Genomic DNA, 27,546 nt, shown 5'->3' with positions numbered 1-27,546 from the left:
CCCCCTTAAAGGAGAATTCCGGTGTGATTTGGACCTAAAGTGTTTTGAAACATGACGCCGAGTGTGAACCTATGTCTCATAGCCCATCTCGGCTTGTCCCCTGCACTCCGAAATCTGGCGCTAGTTAGCCGATGCTACTAACAAGGCGGCTAATGCTGGTGCCTCGGGCATCGGGCTAGCCATGCAAATAAATCACTGTTTTACACCATTTACGAGACTCAACTTATCTCCACACTTCATTGGTATACTTCCCAGGGCCCTGACATTTAAAACGAGACATTGAGAACTTTGAAAAAGCACTGGTAGTTTACTTACAAGACGATTTATACAGACAGTGTCTTCACGAAGTTTAGCGTTTGCAGCCATCTTGAATTTAGTCACGATAAGTCGAGCGACGAGCACGAATGAACAGGATAAGGGATCAGATTGCAAAAATAATCCCGTGGAAATGCATGGATTCCAGTTGCTGCTTAACATATGTATTGACGATGTACATGACAACGAAGAGCACCTTACAACAAATGGCATAAATGTTTTACTACTCAGTGACGTGAATCTTGCATAGCCTAATGTTGTTGACGGAAGACGTGCTGTAGGCTACACGTGAAGAAGGAGTGGCCATGTGTGCATACATACTACATAGCCTACTGACTGCAGCTTCAGATGGCATTACGAAGGATAAGAGAAAAGGAAGAGAAGACAGAATGGTTCGCGCTTGTGCTTTTCCAGGTTGCGGCAAGGAGATGAGAAGCTATGTTCCAGAAAGTTTTCACAGGCTACCTCTACACGAGTCAACTTGGAAGCAGTGGCTTGTTGTTTTGCAAGTCGATGTCGAGACACCTATCCATATACTAAAACAGAAGGATTACCGTGTATGTAGTGCACATTTTGATCCAGACGACTTCATTACAAGAGGCTCTAACCCTCGACAACGAATGCGTCTGAAGAAATCTGCCATCCCGAAAGCGACACAAGTTTCTCCGAAAGCGACACAAGTTTCTCCGGAGGTATGAACTTATTTGGTTATTAGACTGTAAATTGTGTGAACCATGTTAGCATGTATAAATCGTGTGCAGCACTGAACATTGCGTTTGCTACAAATTCACGTAGTTTTGTATTCCGGAAAGAGAAATTAGGCAGATTATGCTACAGTTATTATTTAGCCCACCATCAGAAATGTTGCTGGAGAGGGACTGAGTGGTGTGGTTTGTTCTGATATTTTTGATAAATACGTTACAATATAGAACTTGCCAGGTAAGCTAACCTGGCTGACCGTGATTGGGGTCCGCTAAGGTGTTTGGGGGATGGGTTTGCTATGCTGCATTCAGTTGCATTGTTATGCGTAATGGTCTAAAGTATTAGCGGGGGGTGGGTGTTGGGGAGTACATTCCTCACAGTTTGAAGTGTTAGAACTTTCCAGGTAGTTAGAGTACCTAAAAGTAGCAAGTGATGGTCAATGAACAGAGTGGGGCCACTTTGGATTGATTGCAAAACAGATGTGCTGCTGTGTGCATCTGAGTGTCCTATAAACCAATGAATAAATAAACTTATTTTGTGTGTATGTATTTTCTTAGGCCAGTACCTCTGAGGACCCGGCAATGTATCCCTCTGAAATGGCTGCTGCCCCCCAGTCCACGCCTAAAAAACCCCAGAGACAACTGCAACACAGGAGGTCTGATTGGTCCACTGGCCTCAGTTTTACCATTTCAAGCCCCAAACAGCCATCAGTAAGGCCACGAACTAGGCCATCAGCATCTGGACAATACACTGCACGACCTGCATCATGGCTATACCCACAGGTAAGCCATGTATTGTGTTGACAGTCAGCCAGTGTTCACATTTCACTGTAATGTCTGTAACACCTTGGTCACCATTGAAGTATCAATGTGGAATTGAAGGAAGGGACTGAAACACCCCCATCATTGAGTCCCTCGAGGGAAGCCAGTGGTGTGACACAACAGCCCTCAGTAAGGCCACGAACTAGGCCATCATCATCTGGACAATACACTCCCAGACCCGCATCATGGCAATACCCACAGGTAAGCCATGTATTGTGTTGACAGTCAGCCGGAGTTCACATGGACCATAGAATAGTCTAGAATAGTATCTACTTTTTGGCTCCCCTTATCCAGCACTGGCCTTGGATCTCCCCCAGAAGATAACTGCAATGAGACATTCTTTGTATTCCCCCCCCCGTTGTCTTCCATGTGTTTATGTGCCTATGTTGCTGAGGCTCCCCATAGGAGCATAGTATGGGGGTGCTACTACTACTACTACCTTTCACTGTAATGTCTGCAACACCTTGGTCACCACTGAAGTAGCTATGTGTCATTTTTTTTATAAATTTGAAGGAAAGGACTGAAACACCCCCCTCATTGTGGAGTCCCTCGAGGGAAGCCAGTGGAGTGACACAATCAGTGAGTTGAATTTTTAATTTCATATATGGTTCTGGTGATAATGTGCTACACTGATGCTCCATTTAGAAGTAAATGTGTAATCATTCCCAACAATGACATTATTCATCTGTCCTTTGATCAACAGGAAGATGTAGAGGAAGGTGCTGCAGGTGCTTCAGACACATCTGTGCGAGATATGAGCATTAGCTTTGGGGAAATGGATTTGGACCCTAAAGACACCAGTTTTGTGCTCCCGAGTGACACCACCTCATCCAGCCCGAGCTCTGGCTCTGTCTCCAGCTCTGGCAGCACAGATGGATGGGCAGGAAGAAAGTGGCTAGTCGATGAGGCCAAGCTGATGGAGCTTTTTAGAACATGCACTCAGTGTGGTGTGGCCATTGAGGAAAAACGAGTAGCCACACGTGCCAGCCAGATCAGAATACACTGGACATGTTTGAAGGGACATACCGGGGAATGGGCATCATGCACTGACCAAAGGAATATGGGCCGCAACAACCTCTTGGCATGTGCTGCAACATTTTTCACCGGAGCCACCTACTCGGACATCAAAGAATGGGCAGAACTAATCAACCTGCAGCTACCAGGCAAGACTCAGTTTTACGCCATTCAATCAAAATACCTCATCCCTGTAATAAATCATGCATACAAGGGACAACAAACAAAAATTCTGGAGAGGATTTCTCAACTTTCTGCTTCGGGGAAAAAACTGGAAATGTGTGGTGATGCGAGGTGTGATAGCCCTGGTAAGCATTGTTATTCATCAGATTTTGGTTGACTTTCAAATATACACAATTCCTTTTTTTTTTCAAAATCACAGACATGTTTGTTTTTCCAAAAGGCTACAGCTGCAAGTACAGCACCTATTCTTTTCAAGATGATGCAACAAAAGAAATTCTTCATTTTGAACTTGTACAGGTAAACAAGCATAGATGCCTGTTGTTGTTATGTGAAATAAGCGTACAGTTGCTGTCAAGGCAATAAGTTGGGACTATGTACATGCACATGCCCTGTGAAATAACAAACTGGTATTTTTACTATGTTATTAGGTTACAGAAGCATCGAGTTCCGTGGCAATGGAGGCAATGGGCTTTCAGAGAGGCCTAAATCACCTCCTCGATCTCGGGCTGGACATTGGGGTGATGGCGACCGACAGATCGCCATCAATAAGAAAACTAATGAGGGAAAGCTATGGCAACATTCGTCACGAATATGACCCATGGCATGTGAACAAGAGTATGCATCATATTTACTAGATATCCACATATCCGTGTGTGACTGGTTGTTGCTGGTGAAATGGAAGCTCATATTGTTTTTGAACTCTCCATAGGTCTCAAGAAGAAACTGGTGTCTGTCTCTAATAAAAAAAATTACAGAGAGCTTCGACCATGGCTGAGGTCTATCAGCAATCATTTATACTGGGCATGCAGTTCCAGCCATGGTGATGAACAGGTAACCATGAAATTATGAATCATTATTTTATGACGCACAGTAGGAAAAAAAAATAATTTAGTTAAAAAATGTATAACCCAAGACAGTGTTGACACATGAACTCACAAAAGTATTCTCCATAATTTCTAAGGGTTGTATTTTGTCGTTTTTCAGGAGTGTGTGCGACGGTGGACATCTGTTCTTCACCATATTCGTGGCATCCACAGATGGGAAGAGAATGGGCGGGAGTACCAATGTGCTCATCCACCTCTCTCAGAGGAGGATCAGGAGAAAAAAAGGTGGCTGGAACATGACTCCCCAGCTTTCCGTGCTCTCAAAGAGTTGGTTGAGGAAAAAACCCTCCTGCGTGACCTGAGACAGATGGCTCTGTTCAAGCACACTGGTATGCCTTCACAGTCATTGAAATTAGTTTCTTAGAATTGCATTATCTTTGTTATTAAAAAAAGGAAGCGAACAGCTGTTTGTTATTTAGTCACACTGTTGTCATTTGTAACCTCAGACAGCATAAGACTGTCAGCATTCCTGATAAATCTTAACTTTTCAACACCAGCTATTATCACTTTACATGACTGATATTGATTGATATATTTCAATTGGACATATTTTGCAGGATCTCTTGAAGTCTTTCACAACGTCACCCTGAAGTACGCACCAAAGCGACTTCACTTTACATACGACTCTATGAGAGCCCGCACAGAATTGGCCATCATAGATCACAATATCAATATTGGAAGGGAACAAAAAACAACACTTGAGGGTAAGGAAACGGCTTTGCCTCCAAATTTTGTGTGTTCTGAACAGTACAGTAATTAGTAGAATAACTAACTTGATTTCGGACTTATTTTACCATGGCACACATAGCTAAACAGTGTTATAGTAGCCTACATAATCAACGACTTATTTTTACTTTTGTCTGTGGGATAGGAAAACCACAGTACAAGTACATGTACACAAAGACGACACAGCAGTGGGTGGCTAAGCCGGTGTATGAGCCCACCTCTCAGGAGTTTCGAAAAGACCTGATGGAGGACGTCTTGAAGTTGAGGGAGGAGAAAAGCCTAGAACCTTGGCCCCGTCCTCCTCCTCGCCCAAGAAGGTTGCTTCAAAATATCGCACCAGTGCCGAGGCCAGACCCGTCTGAGTTGGTGGCCCAAAGGCTGTCGCGGTTCAAGCAACTTTGACTTGTAGTGACATTTCTTTTGTTCTTTTAGAGTATCGTTTTCTTTGTATTTTTTATTTATAATGTACATAGTTTGTTTTTCCTTTTGTGTTTATTTCATGTTCTATGTGTGGTCTACATATTTGTTGTTTGTCTATAAATAAATATTGTAGTTTGGAATGAAAACAAACAAAATGTGTTGATTTTATATTGTTGTTATTTCAAATGAGTATGAACAATATTACCCCCCTCACATTGCAATACAAATAATATCAACAAAGTAACACATTTTAGTAATTGGTAACTAGATGATCCTGGAAGCATCTTCTGCCTCCTGGAATCCATGGTATACTCCACTGGTAGAGGGGTATTTTTTTCTTATTGCTGTAACCACACAGCTTGGCAGAACTTGTCTTTCCCCTCGTCCCAGTTTCTCTCCTTGAAGCACCCACTCAAGGAAAACCCGGTAAGCCACAAGTCTGCACTGTCTGGGAGGGGGAGGGGTGGGGGAGGGAGAGGCAAGGAAAGGTGACACTTCGGTCATTATCATTGTTATATCATATCATTATCAACTTAGCCTACTGTATTTGTAGTTTGAATTGGCAGCTAACTATTGGATTGATCAAAAGCAATAAAACCCAAGTGTGCAGAGTACTTACTCAGTAGATAAATGTCCATCTTGCCCCTCCGGTGTGGGTCTTCGTGTCCAGTTTAATTTTGGGACATGGAAAAAGGCTTCCAATACCCACAAGTCCAGAAGGGAAGAAAAGCCTTGCGCTAATGTCACGCAGCGTGCGTCTTGAGTGCGATGGTGCAAAAGGTCCCACTCTTTGCAACAAAAACACTCCATATCGGTAGGCATTATCTCACAGCACCGGCAGGAACACCACCATTTCCCCGTGATACGAGGCTGTGTTGTGGCTGTGCTTGCAGCTGCTTGCTCTGCACGCTGTCTCTCAATCTCTCTCCTTTCACGGCGCTCACGCAGCTCTTCCTCCGTATATTCAGGCTCAAATAAATAAGGACGCCCATCAAACTCAAATGTTTCCTCCTCGTCTTCATAAAACTCCGTAGCTTCATCATCCGACATCCTTGCAATAGCCTAGTTGCCAACTGTTTGCACTAACTCCATTCCACAACTAAAGCGAGTATTCACGTGACTTATCAGCTGTAGTTTCGCTCCTGCTCGTCACTCGACTTATCGTGACTAAATTCAAGATGGCTGCAAACGCTAAACTTCGTGAAGACACTGTCTGTATAAATCGTCTTGTAAGTAAACTACCAGTGCTTTTTCAAAGTTCTCAATGTCTCGTTTTAAATGTCAGGGCCCTGGGAAGTATACCAATGAAGTGTGGAGATAAGTTGAGCCTCGTAAATGGTGTAAAACAGTGATTTATTTGCATGGCTAGCCCGATGCCCGAGGCACCAGCATTAGCCGCCTTGTTGGTAGCATCGGCTAACTAGCGCCAGATTTCGGAGTGCAGGGGACAAGCCGAGATGGGCTATGAGACATAGGTTCACACTCGGCGTCATGTTTCAAAACACTTTAGGTCCAAATCACACCGGAATTCTCCTTTAACCCCCAACCCTTAAATAAACTTTTGAACGTGACGCTTTTGTGGTCCTCGACCTGTTTGGTGTCTGACAGTACGATCTGACCAAACATGGACCCAGCGCACGGTCGAACCAGCATGGAAACCGACGAACCAGAACCACCCACCGCCATGCAACGCCTGGAAGAGACAGAGAGAGAGGCCAACCGCAACACTGCTGACATGGCCTCCCTACTTCAAGCCGGCTACCAACAGCGTCAGCAGTTCCAGCAGCAACAGCAACAACTTGCAATGATCATTCAACTTCTCACCAACCTTTCTCCTCTGCCTGCTCCCACCGGCCCAGCCCCAGCCAGCCTGCTCACCGGCCCAGCACCCGAGTCTCCTGCCCAGTCCACTGCTGCCGTGGCTGCCGGAGCCCCAGAACCCAGGATCGGCAATCCAGAGCGGTTCAGCGGCGACCCAACCCAGGTACGGGCGTTCCTGACGAGCTGCCGTGTCCAGTTTACCCTGCAACCCAGGACTTTTGCCACTGAAGGGGCGAGGGTCGGTTACGTGATCACTCACCTGACGGGCCGAGCTCGACTCTGGGGAACGGCGGAGTTCGAGCGCCAGACCCCAGCATGTGCAACCTTCAACCTATTCGCAGAGGAGGTGCTCAAGGTATTCGATTTGGAATCCACAACAGCCGAGGCATCTCGGATCCTGATGAGTATTCGCCAAGGCAGAAGGACTGTTGCGGATTACTCCATTGACTTTCGAACTGTGGCAAGTCGGAGCTCCTGGAACATGGAAGCATTGGTGGATGCCTTCCTCCACAGCCTGGCGGACTACATAAAGGACGAGCTGGTTTCCCATGATCAACCCCCCACTCTTGATGAAGCCATTGCTCTGGCTGTCCGCATCGACCGCAGGATCCAGGCCCGCCGTCGTGAGAGAGGGCGCCAGAGTCCATCCACTAGCACACGGAGTGTTCCAACTGCCCTTCTGTCCGCACCTGCCACACCATCTAGCCAGCCGGACCAGTCTGAACCGATGGAGATCGGCCGCGCCTCCCTAACCCCTGCAGAGCGCCAGCGACGCATCACCTCCAACTTGTGCCTGTACTGTGGTGGTGATGGTCAGAGTCGCCACCTGTCCAGCAAAAGCCAGAGCTCACCAGATGTAGGAGGAATCCGGATGAGCTCAATGAACATTCAGCCCTCCATCAGCCGTAAACCCCTCATCCAAGTCTGTCTTCACCTGTCTGATTCCACCCACACCCTGGCAGCCCTGGTGGACTCTGGCGCAGAAGCAAACATTATTGACACAGGACTTGCTCGTCAGCTGGGCTTGGAAAGCCATCGCTTGTCCACTCCTGTTCCAGCCCGGGCCCTGGACGGTCACGTAATTGGCACAGTTACCAGCGTCACAGCCCCCATCTCAATGATGGTGTCAGGAAACCACCGAGAGACCATCCGCTTCCACCTGCTCAGCTCTCCAGGCCAACCCCTAATCCTGGGCTACCCTTGGCTCCGTCTCCACAATCCTCACCTCGATTGGGCCTCCGGAACTGTGAAAGAGTGGGGAAATGCCTGCCACCTGACCTGTTTGCGTGCTGCCGCGCTGCCCCCCGGCTCAGTACCTCCCAGCACTGCCCCCGACATTTCTAATGTCCCTGAATGTTACCATGGCCTCCGAGAGGTGTTCAACAAGACCAAAGCCACATCTCTGCCCCCACACCGTCCGTACGACTGTGCCATTGATCTCCTCCCTGGGACTGCTCCACCCAAAGGTCACCTCTACTCACTATCCCCTCCTGAAAGAAAAACTATGGAGGATTACATCAGGGACTCCCTGGCAGCTGGACTCATCCGCCCGTCTTCCTCTCCTGCTGGTGCCGGGTTCTTCTTCGTGGGAAAGAAAGATGGTTCTCTTCGCCCCTGCATTGATTATCGAGGTCTGAATGATGTCACAGTGAAGAACCGGTACCCTCTGCCTTTACTCACCTCTGCTTTTGAGTTGCTCCAGGGATCCACTATTTTCACCAAACTGGACCTTAGAAATGCTTACCACCTAGTGCGATTAAGGGAGGGTGACGAGTGGAAGACTGCATTCAACACCCACACCGGCCATTATGAGTACCTGGTAATGCCATTTGGTCTCACCAACGCCCCAGCGGTATTCCAGGCGCTGGTGAATGATGTGCTGCGGGACATGCTGAATAAATTCGTCTTCGTGTACCTGGACGACATCTTAATTTTCTCCAGAACTCTGTCCGAACACACCCATCATGTCCAGCTGGTTCTTCGGCGGCTCCTGGAGAACTCGCTCTGTCAAAGCGGAGAAATGCGAGTTCCATGCTCAGACTGTGTCATTCCTGGGATACATCGTCGCTGAAGGCAATATCCAGATGGACCCCGCAAAGGTCTCGGCAGTTACCTCCTGGCCAGTTCCGGGGAATAGGAAGATGTTGCAGCAATTCCTCGGTTTTGCCAATTTCTACCGGAAATTCATCCGGAACTACAGCTCCGTCGCCGCTCCCCTCACAGCTCTGACAGCATCAAACACCCCTTTTTCTGGACCCCAGAGGCCAACACAGCCTTTCATACCCTCAAGGCCCGGTTCACCACTGCCCCCATCCTCCAGATGCCGGATTCAGACCGGCAGTTCGTTGTCGAGGTGGATGCCTCAGACGTGGGAGTCGGGGCCATACTCTCTCAACGGGCAGAGGAGGACAACAAGTTGCACCCCTGTGCATTTTTCTCTCGCCGGCTTTCACCTGCAGAGCGCAATTATGATGTTGGAAACCGTGAGCTGTTGGCTGTCAAGCTTGCCCTGGAGGAGTGGCGTCACTGGCTGGAGGGGTCCACAGTTCCGTTCCTGGTCTGGACCGATCACAAAAACCTCGAATACATCCGCAAGGCCAAACGTCTTAACCCCCGACAGTCCCGTTGGGCCTTGTTTTTCACCAGATTCAACTTCACCCTGTCATACCGCCCAGGTTCTCGGAACACCAAGCCGGACGCTCTCTCCCGTCAGTTTCATAAGGATGACGCCCCTTCCCAGGAACCTGCATCAATTCTGCCCGATCCCTGCGTCGTAGCTGCCCTGACCTGGGATATCGAGGAGGAAATTCAAGAGGCCCTCCGTGACCATCCCAGTCCCAGTGCATGCCCAGACGGTCGTCTCTTCGTCCCAGAGAATTTGAGGTCCCGGGTCATACAGTGGGGACACAACTCCCGCCTTGCCTGCCACCCAGGCTCCGCCCGCACCTGCCATCTCCTTGCCCAGCGCTTCTGGTGGTCTTCTTTGAGAAGGGATGTCCGAGAATTTGTCCGTGCCTGCCCCACCTGCAATCAGAACAAGTCCTCCACTCGGCCCCCCGCTGGTTTACTCCAGCCCTTGCCTGTGCCCACACGACCCTGGTCCCACGTCTCCTTGGACTTTGTAACTGGCCTCCCACCATCAGGTGGGATGACGGTCATTCTCACTGTGGTTGACCGGTTCAGCAAGATGGCACACTTCATTCCCCTCCCTAAACTGCCATCTGCCAGAGAGACTGCCCAGGCTGTTCTTGATCATGTCTTCCGTCTACACGGGCTGCCCAGGGATGTTGTCTCTGACTGAGGCCCGCAATTCACCTCTACATTCTGGAAGGAGTTCTGCCGTCTTCTAGGGGCCACAGTGAGTCTCACCTCTGGGTTCCACCCCCAGTCCAATGGTCAATCCGAGCGGGCAAACCAGGAGCTGGAGAAGGCGCTGCGGTGCATGGTTTCTCGCAAACCCCAGGCTTGGGCACAACAACTGATGTGGATAGAGTATGCTCACAACTCCCTCACCTGCTCTGCCACTGGTATGTCACCTTTCCAGTGTGTGTATGGCTACCAGCCCCCCCTGTTCCCCAGCCAGGAAGGAGATGTGTCCTGCCCGTCTGCCCTCGCCTATGCCCGCCGTTGCCGTCGTACCTGGTCACAAGCTCGTGCCACGCTACTCAAGTCAGCTGTCAGCTATGCCACTGGGGCTAACCGCCGAAGATCGCCGGCACCCGCCTACCGTGTTGGCCAGAAGGTGTGGCTGTCAGCCAAGGATCTCCCACTGCGGGTGGAATCGCGTAAACTGGCACCTCGATTCCTCGGCCCGTTCCCTATCCAGAGGGTCATCAGCCCAACCGCAGTCCGGCTCCAGTTGCCAACCTCCATGAGGGTGCACCCTACTTTCCATGTTTCGAAAGTCAAGCCGACGCATGAAAGCCCGCTGGTCCCCGTGCCGCTTCCTCCTCCTCCTCCTCGCCTCGTTGACGGTGGGCTGGTGTACACCGTTCGACGCCTGCTTCGGTCCAGACGGCGAGGTAGGGGCCTCCAGTATCTCGTCGACTGGGAGGGCTATGGACCTGAGGAGAGAACCTGGGTGCCAGCCAGTCGGATTGTGGACCGGACACTCATCGCCGACTTCCACCGTCTGCATCCTGATCAACCTGCAATCCGTAGGGGCCGCCCCAGAGGGGTCCCTAACCGTCCTGCCCGCCCGGCTTCCTGTCCTGTGCCTGACCCTGACCCTGTCTCGGTACCTGTCCCGTCTTCTGTCCACGACCCTCCAGCTCCCTCCGAGGATGAGGAGGTTCACTCGGACCGCTCGGAGGAATTCTAGCCCTCCACCGGCTCCCCTCCGCCCTCCCGACGTGGTGTCACTCTTGGGGACTTCTGGGGCCGTCCCTTAGGGGGGGGGTTCTGTCATGAGCTCTCTCTCTGCCTGGTAACACGTGCTGATTGAAGTCTGATGACCTCCACCTGTTCCTGCTCTGCTCTGCCTCACCCTCGTTAACCTACCAGCTGCACTGCATTCACCACTCATCATGTCCTGTATATAAAGCCTTGCTTTTCAGTCCACACTTGTCAGATCGTCTGCAACCAGCAACAGTTACCTGCCTGTTTTGGAAAACGCCTCTGACTCTTTGCCTGTGATCCCAGACCCGCTCGACTACTTCTGTGTTCTCCAGCCCCGGTAATCTTGACCTGCCTTCCGTCCCTCTTCTACGAATACTGCCTAGTCCTTGACTGTACTGCTGCTTCGTTTCAATTGCTGTTGTGTGTGTGCTTCCCCCAGGACTTCCCGGATCATCCAGCTCCTGCCATCGCTGTTCGGCTACTGGGGGAACACACACACGCAGACTCTTGGAACTCCTGCACCCCCCCCGGAACCCCCTTAACCCCCAACCCTTAAATAAACTTTTGAACGTGACGCTTTTGTGGTCCTCGACCTGTTTGGTGTCTGACACAGCCAGTTGAAGGCTGTATTCCACATGTCAGAGTGACTGATTCTCCAGTGAACATGTAGTAAAAATTATTTGTAAGAACATACTGTATACAAATGTGACTAACTTCATCAGTCTGTCTGCCTCATATTTGCATTAACTGACGATTGTGCTTGGTGAAGACACGCCTCCACCATTTGCAAATCAAGTCTTTTGTCATGTACAACGCTTTTGTCTTATGGCAGACTTCACCATAGGTGATCGGTGCCAATTAAGCACGCATATGTCCGGGGCACATCTCAGCATGGTTTTGCTTCCACGTCATTTGTAATTCTCACCACAAACACAGGATTGGGTTTTACTGTCAATGTAGGCTCTGGGAAGGCTGTGTCATGACAAACAAAATGTATGATTGCAAGCTTTCAAGCATAATAGCTATCATTCAAAATGTTAGTGTAGCTGTATTCACCTTTTACAGTGATAGAGGCAGGAGTACTACGCTGGGAAGTCTTTGGACTATTTCTGCTTCTCCCTTCACATGTGTACTGGTACAAGCCAGCTTGATCAGGGAGGGAAATGGTGATGGCTCGACTTCTCCTATTTTGAATGGAATATCTGTTTCTGTACCAGTAATACCCATGCCAGTCTGTGTGCTCTGCTATGTCACACCTCAGAGTGACCACATCTCCAGGGTAGTATGGATCCTCAGGAGACACTACAGTTACTGTAGCTGTGGGCAGATCTGTGGAGGGCAATGTAATACACACATACTAGTTTACTGATTGACTTCTACTATGTGGGTCAAGGACCATTGAATGTATAAAGAGCCATATGACAGAAAGATACATCTTATCGTGGTCCTCAATTAATGATCTTTCTCTACTGTAATCCTTACAACTCAAAAGTTACAGAATAGCATGAAAATATAAAAGCAATCCTTCAACACCCTCTCCCTCTCATAAACATAAACACCCAAACATATGCACATATTAGCAAATCATTTGAAAATGGTAGGGCATAGGTTCTCAAAGTGCGGCCCGGGGGCCGATGGCGGCCCGCGGAAACATTTCTGGCGGCCCGCGAACATCTGATAACCTCTGTAAAACTGTTAAAACTGTACAACTGTACTGTGTGCTTTGAAAAGAATGAATCTCCGTTTAGTGGTGTTTTGTGGCCGTCAGGTTTTCCTGTGGTGCTTTGGTAGCTGGAATTGGCCCTGAATAAGGCCTATGCTGATAAGAAGCAAGGCACACTGAGACTGTTTGTTATAAATAAGTTTGTACTTGAAATGGACTGCAACCAGAACTGTTATATCCCACATTTGTCTGTTCAAGTGGAAGAGAACCCCAGGGATTGTGTGTGCATTGCAAATTTTCACAAGTTTTGCCAGGTTTAGCCTCAGTTATGAATTAAAATGTGTTTAATGCAATAAATATAAACTGTAGAGATGCAACCTGGTCATTAAAATGATTTTTTCTTTTATTTTTCTTTTTTTTTTCTCCCCCCCCTGCCCCTTTGGCGGCCCTCAGTTCAATGTTGGGTTCCTGAATTGGCCCTCACCAATCAAAACTTTGAGAACCCCTGTGGTAGGGCTTCATTGTGTCTATGTTTGTCATCTAAGTCTGTTACTGTAGCAGGCGGGTGGCCTTTTATGGCACACCTCCCCCCCCCCCACCTCCCCCCAACATTCTAAATCAATTATATGCACCATATTGCTATGTAGCATAGTAATATTATACACATACATATACATATACATGTAATATTGTATTCACCTTTTACAGTGATAGAGGCAGGAGTACTGCACTGGGAAGTCTTTGGACTATTTCTACTACTCCATTCACATGTGTACTGGTACAAGCCAGCTTGATCAGGGAGGGAAATGGTGATGGATTGACGATTATGTTGTTGACTTTCCTCATTTTGAATGGAAACCTCGTCTCTGTACCAGTTATACTGATCCCAGTCTGTGTGCTCTGCTATGACACACCTCAGAGTGACCTTATCTCCAGGGTAGTATGGATCCTTAGGAGACTCTACAGTTACTGTAGCTGTGGGCAAAGCTGTGGAGGGAAATTACATACAGATTAGTTTACTGATTGACTTCTACTGTGTGATTCAACAAACATGAAATATATAAAGTACCTTAAAGAAAAGTCATCATAACTGATACTTCTATGATTACCCTCAATTAATGTCTTCTCTACTCAAAGATGAAAGCAATCATACAATACCCTCCAATCTCATAAACATAGTGATGAGAACCAGAGGGGCGCACATGACATCCTTGGGGAAATTGAGATATATACATCAAATGACAGCTCTTGATCAGCTCAAAAGTAATTTTAGAGTTAGTGGAAAACCAAAAGACTGAAAACACTGAACCAATTGGTGTTGATTTGCCTGTAAAGCCCCTCTGGTTCTAAGTTCCCACTCACACAGACAGACAGACAGACATAAACTAAAGTTCAGTGTTCAGTTTAATGTAAATTGTGTACATGTGCACACACACACACATGCACACACACACACACACACACACACACACACACACACACATCATCACACTCATCATGGGTGTGTAGGGGGGGGGGGGGGGGGGGGGGGGTTTGGGAAGCCAGATACCACTGTTGAGCCTGCTGGAGGTGTTGTGGGCCTAATTCAATAAAACACTGATGAGGGAAGGGGGAATGGGCATGCTTGACAACCCAGTTAAATGCTCTTGAGGGCTGCTCTGCAAAATGATGCTGTACATTTGCTCACCAGCTATATCTGAGATTTTGGAAGACTCGTCTGGATCATAATCAGGATCTTCAGTGTTGTCTGGAGCCTCAGTATATAAACTGTTGTTATCTTGGGTTTCATTCAGTAATGATTTTAAAATAAATTATGAAGCACATAGCAAAGTTTACATAACTCAGGAAATCTAACTCTTCAAGTCCTGATTAGTTTATTTTAATAATACATGATGTGATTTAACTGGTGTTTTTCTGGATGATACAGGATATTGTTTTTTTTTATTTTCTTTTTGTAACGCCACACCTGCATTATTTTTCATAGAATGTCAGTAACAGATATAACATCTCATGTGCTCGCAAGCATTTGATAACCCAAAACATCTCCTGTATTTGTGTCTTATTCCACTGTATCACAGCAAGGTATTCTCTATCTCTCTCTCTCTCTCTCTCTCTCTCTCTCTCTCTCTCTCTCTCTCTCTCACACACACACACACACACACACACACACACAGAATACAAAACAAATACAAAATGTCATTTTTTTTTTCCATTTTTGTTGATCCCTGAGTTACCTTAAGCTCAAAGTTATTTTCTGTGTCATCGGAAATGCCTAGTAACGTAGGTTTGTTTATGTATATTGAAAGGGTCCATATGTCAGTATAGCAGAGCAATAATATAATATGATTCTTTCAGTTAACAGATTCAAAATAATTATAATACTATGTTGTTTTGGAATATTAATCTCAGAAATCTCCACTGCTACATGATGACATATCAATTAGACTGTGATGAACTAATTCAGTTACGCTCTGAACAAAGATGAAAGTATTGGGGGTACATGAACACAAATGAATCTCACCTGCAGCAAGTCCAGAATAGGAACACAAACTCAGCACTAGAACACAAAGACACAGAGAGACTGAACTGAAAGCACAGGTGCCATTTCAAATCCTCTGCACACAAATCATAGAGCACACAGATGTCCTATTGCAAGATAAAGGCAAGTAAACAGTGAAAAATCTGCACTGCTGTCAGTGGTTCAACATCACATTGTTCACATACTGTTGTTTATAGAGTTGTTTGTGTGAGCATTGAGCTGACTCAACAATTATTGCAGTTAAGATCTTTCCCATGGTGTTTCAAATCAATTCCGCCTTGTTATAAAGTAAATAGCTTTAGTTACCTTGGAAGCCTGCCAAACTTAACCCTGCCTACAACATATGAGGTCGGGAAGTTCGGTCTGGACTTGTTCCGTTGTGGGACGATCAAATTGTCTGGGCTGGCTTTGTACGACAATGGAGAGATGAGCAACAGTGCCTCGTCTATCACATCATCTGAGCTTCGGTTGAATTTGTTTGCAACAAAAACGCTGTCTAGAAGCTAGACAAATGGCTTCTAAGACCCCATTTACACGTAGTAAAAATGCATATTAGGCAGTTTGGCCTTTCATTTACACAAAAACAGAGGTTTTATCACTGACAACGATTATTTCTGAAAACTCCAGCCAATGTGGATATATGGAAAAAACTCACATATAACTGCATATAATCAGAGGAAAACAGTATTTTTGCATTGTGATATGTTATTTGCTTGTTTGTTTGAAATCTCTGACTGGCCACCTGCTTTCTCAAGGGGCTTGTGACACCCTTCCCCAGCTGTTTTTAGCATCGGTGTGAATGGAATTTTGTTTTAAAACAAAGGAGGAAATATCCGTTTTCCGAATTGATTACCCTGCTACGTAGGCCTATTTCGTGGTCTTGGTGTACAATATATTGACAGTGCAATAACTTTAACAACCAGAAAACAATGTTTTGGTCGGGTTTCTCATTACAGCTCATGGTAATTGGGAAGTTATTTTGTTGCTCTGATTGGTTAGGTCAATCCAATTGAGTGCAGATGCATTTCCCCTCTGTATCGTTTGAAAAATGCCCCATAATCACAGCCCCCCCCTGGACCACCTTGATCTTAAGGGGCCATGTCAACATATTCCATAACCACTCATTTCATGTATAGCGCCATCTAGTTAAAAACAAAAAAGTAAAAATGAGGTGTTGTAATCGCAGGTATCTGTGACCTAACATGGTCAAAACTGCACGAAATTGGAAGTGTAGGATCATTATGTCACCCTCTGAATGCAAGCCAAGTTTCATGGAATTCCGTTAATGGGGGGCCATAAAATACATTGATTTATGTTACTGTACACCAACTGGCCTGTAGGTGGCCGGACACAGTTTTCTGTGAATATCTCGAGAACCATAGGGCCTAAGAGGACCACCTTTTTTTGTAAGTTGATCTTAAGGGGCCATGTCAACCTATTCCATAACCACTCATTTCATGTACAGTATAGCGCCACCTAGTTAAAAACAAAAAAGTAAAAATGAGATGTTGTAATCGCAGGTATCTGTGACCTAACATGGTCAAAACTGCACGAAATTGGAAGTGTAGGATCATTATGTCACCCTCTGAATGCAAGCCAAGTTTCATGGAATTCCGTTAATGGGGGGCCATAAAATAAATTAATTTATGTTGCTGTACACCAACTGGCCTGTAGGTGGCCGGACGCAGTTTTCTGTGAATATCTCGAGAACCGTAGGGCCTAAGAGGACCAGCTTTTTTTGTAAGTTGATCTTAAGGGGCCATGTCAACCTATTCCATAACCACTCATTTCATGTATAGCGCCACCTAGTTAAAAACAAAAAAGTAAAAATTAGGTATTGTAATCGCAGGTATCTGTGATCTAACATGGTCAAAACTGCACGAAATTGGAAGTGTAGGATCATTATGTCACCCTCTGAATGCACGCCAAGTTTCGTGGAATTCCGTTCTTGGGGGGCCATGCAATACATTAAAAAAAATAAAAGAATTAGGTGTTGTAATCACAATATCTCTGGCGGACATGGTCAAAACTGCATGAAATTGAAAGTGTAGGATCATTATGACACCCTCCGAATGCATGCCTGACTTTCGTTCATGGGGGGCCATACAATAAATTAATTTATGTGTACATTTACTGTAGTGACCGTACACCAACAGAGTTTTCTGTGAATATCTTGAGAACCGTAGGGCCTAGCATGACCAATTTTTGCGTATGTTTGCCTCCAGGGGTCATGTTAACCAATTCCATATGCACACATGTGCATAAAAATATATTCACACACACACATACATTCACAGTAATCATACGTATGACACATACACACACAGTAGACATATGTACGCATGCATGCACATGCACACACAAATAAACACGTACACGCACACATGCACACAATTCAACAATTTCTCAGAATTATGAACAGGCAAGATGGGGGTGGGGTTGTATAAAATGTATTTTACATGTGAAATCTATGAACTAGCAGATACCAGAGAGAATTGGGTGTGCACAATGCAATTCAGTGAGACAGTTAGAATCATATATGCCTTTCACCTTTTGTTTTTAGCCAGCAGCCAGACCAGCAGATACCCTGACTTTGCTGAATTACTGAAGCTAAGCAGGAACAAAGTAGGAAATGAACACAATTTGACAAGCGTGACTTATTTTTGTGGAAAAAATGTGCTGGACTGGGCGGGGGCCATATTTTGTACCGCTCTGCGGTACATCTAGTTAGACATATGGTTGACTAAAACGTAGGAAAAGTCAGGGCCCTTAGTGATTTATATTGTAGCAACCTGCCTTTCCACAGGCACAACACAAACAAGTACAGCCACATACAGTAGCAGTGCTTCTATCAGAAAAAAAAAAAACATAGGACATATCAGGGCCCTTAGTGTTTTATATTATAGCAACCTGCCTTTCACAGCCACATACAGTAACAGTGTTTGTATCAATGACATCCATGAAATAAATCATAACAAATCTTCCCAAATTATTGTCAGCCTCTAAAAGTTTGTGTATTTTAATCTTTAGAAGCGGTAGGCCTACAGAACAAGGAACTGAAACAGGAGAACAAATATATACCCATCCTCATATAGCTGGAGTGATAGAGGAAGCATGCGAGAGATGAGAATTTGGATTGCTTTGATAGATAGATAGATAGATAGATAGATAGATACTTTATTGATCCCCAGGGGAAATTCAAGAATTTGTACCAGAAGTTACAACATTTACAGTTGCACATCAACAGTCACATTATTTATACTGGCACAGGGGCGCTGCTAAATAATCAGGGCCCTATGACAGACAATAATTCTGGGCCCCCCAATAATATGTAGTATTATTGGGGGGGCTCTCTGGGGTCCGTGCTGGGCCGTTAGAATCGTCATACCCCAGCCCCCCTCCCCCCAGTGGCACCCCTGTACTGGCATATGATCAAATAAGAAGCTCACAACTGCTGACATGTTAATATGTAAAATTAGTGGATAAATTATTTTTCAGAACTACTTAGAGGAAGGTGCTTATCTTCTGTGATATTGGGGTGGAAAAGAGGGCAGCATGAACCTCTCATGTCTGATAGATGCTTTTTTTTCTACTTATATTCTACACCACTGGTATGTCAGCCAGATCCTCTAGAGGGGAGGCATTTGTGAAGTACAGTAAAGCGATAATTAACAATAAAATAAATGCATTCAACATGCATTTTGGTGTAGAGATCTTACAAGTACCGTAAACAATAATTAACAATAAAATGAATGCATGTAACATGTATTTAGGTGTGTAGTCTTCTGTATTATTGTAATGTCATTTGTGTCTGTGTCTCTGTGTGCTATTCTGTGCAGTCAGCTTCTGTGAATGAGGAAGCAGGGGAAACAGACCGTTTGAAGGCTGCTATGATCTGCCTAAAACCACAAATACAAAAAAAGATGTTGCTGTGCAAACTTGATGTGTGAACGTCAAAAAGCACTCTCCACTGGCTGTCATCGAATACCCTTTTTGGGCTTTGAGTGTTCCTTTTTTCAGTTGCCTTGGTTTCAGACACAAACTGTGAAAGAGTTGGAGATAAACAACAAAACACAATATATAGCATCATATTCTAATTAAAATTATAATTTTGATGTGTACAGTGTTCAGCACTTCCACTGCATTAGCAAACTCTCTGTTCATGTTGTCTACAAAGGAAATGCGCGCCCACCCTACACACAGCACACATCACGGCCTGGAGAGGAAAGCAGAGCAAAACCAGAACCTCTCACCTCCTCTCATTGTGCACATTATAACCTTTAGCAATAGACAGTGATGGAGAACGGAAAGAGGATGGAGTGATAGAGAGATGGAAAGAAAGGGAAAATGAGAGAAAAGGAAACAGCCACTCAGACTCAGATAGAGAACAAGATGATAATATAGTATACATTTCAAGCCATTGTAAGACAAATTAAGAAAGGTATTCTCTTCTTCGGATTAATACAGCAACGTGGTTTATTCCAGTGTGAAATGGTTCACAAAAGTTCACAAAGGTTCAACCTATGCCTGTCCTCGGCATTCTCTCTCCTTCGTGTCTGGGTCAACTCCTTCCTCCTGTCTGCCTGAACTAACTAAAAGTTACCAATTCAAGTCATTATATATGCCAGTGACGTACTGGACGGTCAGGCATTTGGGCAGATGTCAGAAGGGCCGCTGCCCCTCGTGGGCTAGCCAATCACGGAGCGGCATGTTTGTCGGGTTTGCACGGCCCATTTATCGTAAAGACGGTTATCTCTCGGCCCACTATCAAGCATCAATAGTGTTACATGGTTTTGAATAAGCCATTTATCTCTAACTCCTTTTTCCTCCTTCATAGTTAGAAACTGATCAGTATTTATACCAGACATGAGTCTCTACACTACAGTCATGGTGACCCTCAATATTTACATCAGTCTACATTCTTTTGTAACCTTATTCAATCAAATGATTTAAAAGTGCATTGTTTGAAATTGGAATACAGTATAAATATGCTGCCTGTATCTTTTATTTTATTATTGGTTTACAAAAGTTAGGCTACATGAAGCAATGACTTCTGGGAATTTCAAAACCGAATGCGTCTACTTCCTTTAGCACGGGAATTGCCGATCTAGCATGCCTTGATCCTCGGAATTTTCCCCTATTAAAAGCTAATAAACTGCCCCCAAATGCACTTCGAAACATAAGAGAATGTCTGCTTAAATTTAGTGAAGGTGCTACGGCTGAAAATTAACAATAAAATGAATGCATGTAACATGTATTTAGGTGTGTAGTCTTCTGTATTATTGTAATGTCATTTGTGTCTGTGTCTCTGTGTGCTATTCTGTGCAGACAGCTTCTGTGAATGAGGAAGCAGGGGAAACAGACCGTTTGAAGGCTGCTATGATCTGCCTAAAACCACAAATACAAAAAAAGATGTTGCTGTGCAAACTTGATGTGTGAACGTCAAAAAGCACTCTCCACTGGCTGTCATCGAATACCCTTTTTGGGCTTTGAGTGTTCCTTTTTTCAGTTGCCTTGGTTTCAGACACAAACTGTGAAAGAGTTGGAGATAAACAACAAAACACAATATATAGCATCATATTCTAATTAAAATTATAATTTTGATGTGTACAGTGTTCAGCACTTCCACTGCATTAGCAAACTCTCTGTTCATGTTGTCTACAAAGGAAATGCGCGCCCACCCTACACACAGCACACATCACGGCCTGGAGAGGAAAGCAGAGCAAAACCAGAACCTCTCACCTCCTCTCATTGTGCACATTATAACCTTTAGCAATAGACAGTGATGGAGAACGGAAAGAGGATGGAGTGATAGAGAGATGGAAAGAAAGGGAAAATGAGAGAAAAGGAAACAGCCACTCAGACTCAGATAGAGAACAAGATGATAATATAGTATAAATTTCAAGCCATTGTAAGAAAAATTAAGAAAGGTATTCTCTTCTTCGGATTAATACAGCAAAGTGGTTTATTCCAGTGTGAAATGGTTCACAAAAGTTCACAAAGGTTCAACCTATGCCTGTCCTCGGCATTCTCTCTCCTTCGTGTCTGGGTCAACTCCTTCCTCCTGTCTGCCTGAACTAACTAAAAGTTACCAATTCAAGTCATTATATATGCCAGTGACGTACTGGACGGTCAGGCATTTGGGCAGATGTCAGAAGGGCCGCTGCCCCTCGTGGGCTAGCCAATCACGGAGCGGCATGTTTGTCGGGTTTGCACAGCCCATTTATCGTAAAGACAGTTATCTCTCGGCCCACTATCAAGCATCAATAGTGTTACATGGTTTTGAATAAGCCATTTATCTCTAACTCCTTTTTCCTCCTTCATAGTTAGAAACTGATCAGTATTTATACCAGACATGAGTCTCTACACTACAGTCATGGTGACCCTCAATATTTACATCAGTCTACATTCTTTTGTAACCTTATTCAATCAAATGATTTAAAAGTGCATTGTTTGAAATTGGAATACAGTATAAATATGCTGCCTGTATCTTTTATTTTATTATTGGTTTACAAAAGTTAGGCTACATGAAGCAATGACTTCTGGGAATTTCAAAACCGAATGCGTCTACTTCCTTTAGCACGGGAATTGCCGATCTAGCATGCCTTGATCCTCGGAATTTTCCCCTTATAAAAGCTAATAAACTGCCCCCAAACGCACTTCGAAACATAAGAGAATGTCTGCTTAAATTTAGTGAAGGTGCTACGGTTGAAAATCTACAGTCGGAATTGACACATCTCGCCACGCACTGGGACAGCCTGAAAAAGTCTCCTCTAAACGAGTAGGCCTATACAGTCAAAGCGTCGGACTTTGATGATGCCGCGGAGATATAGGAAGATACAGAAATAAACCTGGTGAGCAAGAAATGTGCTACCTGCAAGAATTGTGCAATCTGTTGCTATTTCCTTCTCCAGCAGTTAAACCTCTTTACCTGTGCCTACAACTATATATGATTAGCAAATGAATTCCTACAAGTGGCATGCAAACGGAGTTTTTCCACTCTTAAATTTATTCAAGAATCGCCTAAGGACACGATTGTCACAGGATAATTTGGAGGCCTTTATGCTGATGGCGACAGAGAAAGAGGTCCTATAATGAACTTGGATGCTGATGACGTGATAGACAGGGTTGCGGAGAAGAGCAAGCTCCTTCGCACCTTGTTAACTGCATGACGTTAATTAAGACACGTTTGTGGAGCGGCTGCTCTGATGGGTTTCCCGTTTATCAACAAAACTACATTCGCGCACAGCCGTAGGGCAGAAGACGCTTGGTGCCACAACGTTATAAACTTGACTTAAATAGTCGGCTGCTGTAAGCTACAATAGTATTTTTATATACCCCTGGTCCCCTGTTGTCTCAATGATAATAGCATCTCATTTCAGGCTATATTTCAGAGTTTGCCGTTCATTTGCATTGACATCGTATTTTGTCATTTTTGGCGAAGACATGCATTCCTTTAGGGATATTGAACATATTGAACATTCTCTAACCATTGTGATTTCGAATTGGTGCAGTTTTCAGCACAAAAACTCATTTTGTTCTTTTCATGGAGAGCACTGTTCTATGCTGTTCTATGGTGCTTTCTGCCTCTTGCGCACGCATGTTTTCGTGACGTTACATAGAAATCCATGTATTCTAGGCTATTCTTTTTTCATTTTCATATTTCATATTGCATTCATTTTTTTGGAGTTGTGCATTGATACATCCATGTTCAGTTGGTTCAGTCTTTATGCATATTAAAGTTAGAGTTCATCACCAATGGGGCTACAAACGTGTTATGTCCGTGCATGTGAAGTTATATCTGTGTGTTGCGAGCACATGCATGCGCGTGCATGTGCGTCCCCGTGTGGGCCGCTGGTTGGTGAAAATGAGAGGGCCGTTTTTTAATCCCAGTCCGTCACTGCCTGGTGCCAAACCATCTGGCCTGCCTTCAGAACATCAGAACTTAATCTTGGTTGGAGAAATGATATCACTCATATACAATTCGGCAGGATTCATTTCTTACACCATTCAGAAAAACATGAGTCTGAGGTGGAGCAAATGATCTAGATAACATAGGTACTATAAATAATGCCTCAAAGAAACAAAGCGGTAGCTGCCTTGTCTGTTGATAGGCTGTAATCTTTGATTTCCCACACTGGGTGATTGTGGCCAACTAAGTAACCATGACGCTCCATGACGGTGTTCCTTTTCTCCTCTGTGTGGTAAAGGCCTGTGCAGATGGATGGTTAAACCCTACAGGATCTTTTCTGGCCCCCACCCACAATGGCAGAAGTACTAGGGGCCGGTTACCTGTAGCCTGGAAACCAGACTCTCTGACTTCGCAGAGAGTAGAGACACTGATGATGCTTCGGTCAAAGTTTCATGTTATGTCGAGCCTTCTTAGTGTTTGAAAAATAGCGATTTTGACGCGACCATGTAGCTTACTAAACTAAAGTTTGACTCGGGTACGTTCGTATTTCAAGTGACAAAATTAAGGTAGGCTATGACTAAAGTTTAGCTGATGATATAGCATGCTACTCGACTGTGACTTCGTTCATGACACTCCTGTTAATAGGCTAAACTAGAAAGAGCTAAAATAACTCACACCAACCTTATTTGCGCCTTTTATTCACTGTTTCTCAAAGATTTCTTAAGTATAAGCCCTTTTCGCTCCCTACGTTGATGTATTCCAAGCGGTCTGCTTCGGGGGTAGGGACGTAGTAATTGAAACACCATGCCTGTGTAACGTAATCGCTCTCAGGGACGCCCTCTGTTCACTGGTTGGTTCGGCTGCCCAACTACCAAAGTAAACGAGGGCGAATTAACCTATTCCAGACGGAGTACTGTAGGGAAAAGAAATCGAGCGGAAGTACGTAGGCAGGCAGAGGCCAGGCTAGGTTACCTATACATGGACTATGCCTTAGTCTAAGACTATAAGACAAATTCAATGAAGTTTTCTGTTGAAAAAGGCTTTAGGCTTTTAGTCTTTAGCCATGTACAGGATACCGACCCTGTATATAAGGGGATTTTTTCCCACTCCTGCCCACCACGTTCATGTTTTGTACTAATTCTATTCTTGTATGTGTTGTATGTGTGTTGGGGGTATGGGGGTGAGGTGGGGGTGTGGTGCAGTGGCTGGCTCCTGAGTAATTTTGGTCTCCCACCAACATACATGCACAAGTTTCCCACCTGCACTTATACTTTTTGATGAAATTTAGTCCCTTATTTTTTATGGTTCCTCATTTATGAAGCGCAATTTCTACAAAACATGATACTTACAAGTAGCACTTTGGAGAAGAGCCACAGCTGTTTTGCTTGTTGCTAACAAACTTTCATCTTTGGTTTCACACATGACGACATGTTTCACTACTACTTGAACATAAGCATGGTTTACACGTTTCCTCCTCTCTCTTTTCCTCCTCTCCAACCTCTTCTCTATGTACTGTATCTGTTCTCTTTCAGAAGCACGCCATGTTTCTTGGAAATAGACTAGTTGGCCTATAGCTCCGTTTTAGCTAAAGTCTAAATGCTCTAACCCACCTCCAGTGAATTATGCTAAGCTAGGCTAACAGGGTCAGACTGGGTTATTGCACACACAGAGAAGAGAGGGGCACGCATGCTCTTAAATAACTCTAGTGTAGATGGCAAATAAGCTAATTTCCTAAAAAGTTGGCATGTTTCTTTACGCAGTGGCCATGTTCAGTTCTTTCGTGTGTCCTGTGGCCCCTGATGAGACTGGAAACTCTGTGATAAAGAGAGAACTGAGAGGACTTTATTGACCTAAGCAGCTAGATGAAGCTGCATCAGGAGTGATCATTGTGTTGAATCCCTGTGACAGCACTAAAGGGGAAGTGTACTCTGTCCCTTTAAGAAGAAGAAAGCTAACGAGGTCAGCGGTGTGAGTCATTGAGGTCTGTGCCTGCTTGGCGAATGCTCACTATGGCATCTTTAGTTGTTGTGGTTCACTGGTGTCAAGGCTAGTTCACATGGATGAATAATTAATGAATGGATGTTAATGCACTGTTGTAAGAACATGCCAGAACAGGTTATGATGGGCAAAGCAAGCCTTTGTGAAACTCTGAAACCAATGCCTACCAAGCAATTCAGCACCCTGGACAACTGCATCTGCAACATCTGGGGTGTTCCCTACATCTGGATCAGGCCTTCTGTATGCCTCTCACTCTCATTCTCTGCTGAGTTAATAGGACGTCACACAAAGCTGCATGATGATGGATCATGGTCAAGAGGAAGTGAGCTCTGTCTCTTTAAGAAGAGGAGCTAACGGGGTCAGCGGTCGGAGCCTTTGAGGCCTGTGGCTGCTTGGCGAATGCTCACTGTCATCTTCAGTTGATCTGCGGTTCACTGGTGTTAAGGCTCGTTCACATGGCATGCTAGCTCAGTATGCCTCCATTACACACACATGCCCACTGTACCATATTGTACAAACTCATCCCTGGCACATTCTCTTCCCACTGACAGAAAAGTAACCTGCATTTTCAATAAGTTAAAACAACAAAATAAATGGAAATATCAATTTTAAGATTTTACTTCAAAACAAAACAGATATAGATAACAGATAGTGCCATACAACATTACTTGAGTGTCTTTTATAATTTGAACACAGTAGTTGTATTCAACATGTAGGTATACTATAGTTGTATACTGTAATTACAATATATCAAATTGCCATTGTTTGTTATTAAGGAAAGAAAACAAAGACAATGTGAGATAAGACAGATTCAGATTTAGAGACAAAAGCAAAATGACAATGCCATAGAATCACATACTATATACTCTGTTCTCTGTAGTCAACCAGAAACAAAAACATAATTTCTGAGACAGAGATCTGAAATAAATATAGCTACTTCTGAGAAATGCTGCACACACCAAAGTGCTGAGTTTGCCACTGACAAACTGTCAGTTTTGTTTTCATTGATTGTTTGACCAACAGACCCATTTTGACAAGTACATGTGACCACACTGATCGTTGACATTGTCCCTCTTCTCCTCTCTATGGCTCTGTCTGTGGAACTGTTACTGTTGAAAGTCGTGTTACTTTTGGGTTAATGTATTTGAGGCAAGTTATCCAATCAATCAATTATTTTTTTATTTGAGGTCATTGTGTGCTTTCGCAATATCAAGGCTGATTTCAACCTTGATGGGACAATAGAGCTGCAAAATGGGGAATAACTTTGCAACTGTGCCACTAAAGCACTGTTGACACCAGCGCCGACCTGAGTGTGCCGGTCACTTGCCGCGCACATCAGCTTTTTATGTTTTTTATGGAGCTGCGGCCACAAAATAGAACTAAATCGTAATTCACACGTCGGTGGTGGCAGCAGAGTGCTGGTGTGCGGAGTTCTATTGAGAACAATGGAATAATTAATAAAATGTTGAACGCAAAGTGATTTGCTCTCGGGGCCCCCTCTGGTTGAGAAGCTCAGTAAACAAACTAAATATGAGTCGGTTTGGGGGGTTGACTGCGTATTGTGTTGGTTGTGATCCTCGAATAAAGTCAGTTCATTGTAGCCTGGCGAGAAGTTTTACTGTGTCCCTCATGAAGGAACATACACGAGCGAACATACACTCCAAATAGCAAAGCTAAAATATAATTAAGAGTTCCGTTGTCCCAATGCAGGAAAAGGATTGTTGAAGCTGTCTTTTTACCATTGCTGGATTATGGAGATGTTATTTATAAGAATGCTACCCTTACTTCTCTCAAAGCACTTGATACTGTCTATCATTCGGCTATCAGATTTGTAACTGGCTCTATCTATAACACTCATCACTGTACCCTGTATAATACAATTGGTTGGCCTTCTTTATCAGAAAGACGTTCCAGACACTGGCTGCTGTACATATACAAAGCCATCATGAGTAAACTCCCACCCTACTGTACATCTCTTCACTGCTACTCTGGCAGTCACATGTCCACCATACCCGCTCTTCTAACCATCTCCAGCTCAGAGTTCCCAACGTTCACTCTGAACTTGGTAAGACAGCCTTTAGCTTTGATGTCCCTAGAACCTGGAACTCAGCCCAACAGTCCCTTGGTCTGAGCTCGCTCATCTCTTATGGCCAGTTTAAAGCTTTAATTTCAAATCTCCCCAGCCCAGTCTGTAATTGTTTTACTTGACC

General features: G+C 44.8%; 3 protein-coding genes across 5 annotated transcripts in view; 1 reads left to right on the top strand and 2 right to left on the bottom strand.

Annotated features, from left to right (window-relative positions):
• The window catches only part of LOC121689382 (titin-like), a 309,974-nt gene that overhangs the window by 149,897 nt on the left and 132,531 nt on the right, over positions 1-27,546 (bottom strand). Inside the window, exons 43-44 of the mRNA XM_042069129.1 lie at positions 13,587-13,874; positions 12,281-12,553 (exon numbers count right to left, since the gene is read on the bottom strand). Coding sequence (XP_041925063.1) covers positions 12,281-12,553; positions 13,587-13,874 — 561 coding nt within the window. The remainder of the gene's footprint in view (positions 1-12,280; positions 12,554-13,586; positions 13,875-27,546) is intronic.
• The window catches only part of LOC121689482 (low affinity immunoglobulin gamma Fc region receptor III-like), a 75,165-nt gene that overhangs the window by 23,244 nt on the left and 24,375 nt on the right, over positions 1-27,546 (bottom strand). The gene's annotated exons all lie outside the window — the stretch shown is intronic.
• Positions 488-5,508, top strand: LOC121689411. 3 transcript variants are annotated; one of them, XM_042069207.1, is made up of 10 exons: positions 488-986; positions 1,575-1,799; positions 2,352-2,417; positions 2,542-3,160; positions 3,256-3,332; positions 3,464-3,650; positions 3,745-3,866; positions 4,020-4,248; positions 4,477-4,623; positions 4,791-5,508. In XM_042069207.1, exons 1-10 carry the CDS (start codon positions 621-623, stop codon positions 5,045-5,047), a joined length of 2,295 nt encoding a protein of 764 aa, XP_041925141.1. In that variant the 5' UTR covers positions 488-620; the 3' UTR covers positions 5,048-5,508. The 3 variants fall into 3 exon arrangements, with proteins under 3 accessions (XP_041925141.1, XP_041925140.1, XP_041925142.1); XM_042069206.1 differs by having other exon boundaries at positions 488-1,007; XM_042069208.1 differs by lacking the exon at positions 2,352-2,417 and having other exon boundaries at positions 488-1,007.

Source organism: Alosa sapidissima, chromosome 18, assembly GCF_018492685.1.
Source record: "Alosa sapidissima isolate fAloSap1 chromosome 18, fAloSap1.pri, whole genome shotgun sequence".
NCBI lineage: Eukaryota > Metazoa > Chordata > Actinopteri > Clupeiformes > Clupeidae > Alosa > Alosa sapidissima.
Note: the sequence above shows the minus strand (reverse complement) of the source record. Positions and strands in the feature narration are given on the sequence as shown.

Bases quoted from the DNA above. Each gene is read 5' to 3' on its own strand.
- LOC121689411 (XM_042069206.1), top strand. From the start codon at position 621: ATGTGTGCATACATACTACATAGCCTACTGACTGCAGCTTCAGATGGC. The intron at 1,008-1,574 runs GTATGAACTTAT...GTATTTTCTTAG, and splicing joins CGACACAAGTTTCTCCGGAG to GCCAGTACCTCTGAGGACCC. The intron at 3,867-4,019 runs GTAACCATGAAA...GTCGTTTTTCAG, and splicing joins CCAGCCATGGTGATGAACAG to GAGTGTGTGCGACGGTGGAC.